The 1,502-nt window shown below is 47.3% G+C and overlaps 1 protein-coding gene across 1 annotated transcript in view; it reads left to right on the top strand.

The window, feature by feature from the left end:
* snapc2 (small nuclear RNA activating complex polypeptide 2) overlaps positions 1-1,502 on the top strand; it is a 25,298-nt gene that overhangs the window by 14,751 nt on the left and 9,045 nt on the right. The window contains exon 4 of the mRNA XM_015399258.1: positions 528-863. Coding sequence (XP_015254744.1) covers positions 528-863 — 336 coding nt within the window. The remainder of the gene's footprint in view (positions 1-527; positions 864-1,502) is intronic.

Here is a 1,502-nt window from a genome sequence, read left to right as displayed (position 1 = left end):
GAAGCAGAATGATGAAAAAGGGGTCCCTATGTCCTCCAGCAGTCTAAGCCTATAGCAGCAGAACTATAGAGATAGATAGAACCCAGCGATTTTGGATGAGGTATAAAAAAGGTAAAGTCACAGTGTGACCAAGCTAGATTAGCAGGACTTTCTTCCAGTCTCCAAAATCCTGGGATTTTAGGAAGTCGTCACTGAAACTCCCATTAAGGATTTTGTTTTTATTTAATGCCATAACCGGACTGGTTTTTCATTTTTTTGGGACAAAACAAAAACTCAGAAGCAGAAAAATAATGTGTCTAAATCCCAATAAATGAAGACAGTGGTCTGATGTTTGTGATAAAGACCAGGTGGTGAGTGTTGAAGGAACATCCGGCAGAGTGGTAAACATTAGCTTAGCTTACGTCCACACAGAAGCTGTAAAACCTTTGTTGTGTTAAGATCCTCATTCATCCTGTTTTTATTCGCCGTAGGTGAAAACCCTGGCAGAGTTCCTCCTAACCTGTTTATCATCCCTCCTGCAGCAGCAGCAGCAGCATGCAGAGGCCTCCCAGCACCTTCTAAAACCCCTCCGGCTGTCAAACAGACGTCTCCTGCTGCTGCCGTCTCCAGCCCACCAACAGGACGTCCACAGCCTGCTTCTGCATCGCCTCCTTTCCCCGCCTCCAGCCCTTCTTCTTCCGACTCCTCGGCCCCGCTGTCCGACGCGGCGGCTAAGCGCCCTGCGATGTCCAGGCCAACCAGGAAGCGCGCCGCTGCAGAAAGCAGAAGGAGTGCACTTGAATATGTGGTGGACTTTGAAAAGATCTACAAGTTCTTGAGTTTTCTCCAAAATCCCAGCGATGTCTCTCACCTCACTCCCACGGGTGAGTCGGCCATAAACCTGCCTGGGTCGCCTCTAAGCTGTGGGATTACAGGAAGGAAGATTAGATAAGATAAGGTTTAGTTTTACTGGCCCACTGTGGTGAAAAATTGGCACGCAGTGGCAAAAACGAAGAGGAAGGGAGACATGCTGCGACGTTAGCCCGTCTGCAGCAGCGATCTCTCTGCTTAGCGGGAAGCACCGCTGGCTCTGATGGAGGTTTTATTGTTTTATTTGGCAAAATGTTCATTTGATTAATGTTTATCTTACTGTTCATTATTATTCCTCCACTAAATGAAAAAAGTCAGAGTTTATTATGATGTAGAGACTATTAATAACAGGAGGTGAAATGCAGCTCCAGACGAGCTTTGAATGTGATGATGTCATCAGTACGCTGCTGTTCCAGTTGACCCAGATTTATTCTGAGTGCTCCTGTTTTCCCAGAGTCCAGACTTTCCTGGGTTCTAGTCAAGAACAGACTTGGTGAGAACAGGAGTCCGTACACGCGTTCTAGTGAATTGAGAAACGGCGCTTGTTTGCCCATGATGGCCGACTGAATTTCAAACCTGTTTGATTTTCTCCGGACATTACGATTCCTGATGGGGAGGTGGTTGAGAGAGGCCGATCGCCCCTCGTTACCCCC

The sequence above is a fragment of the Cyprinodon variegatus genome, unplaced genomic scaffold, assembly GCF_000732505.1.
Source record: "Cyprinodon variegatus isolate N-32 unplaced genomic scaffold, C_variegatus-1.0 Scaffold1000, whole genome shotgun sequence".
Lineage (NCBI taxonomy): Eukaryota > Metazoa > Chordata > Actinopteri > Cyprinodontiformes > Cyprinodontidae > Cyprinodon > Cyprinodon variegatus.
This window is presented reverse-complemented; position numbering and strand designations above follow the sequence as displayed.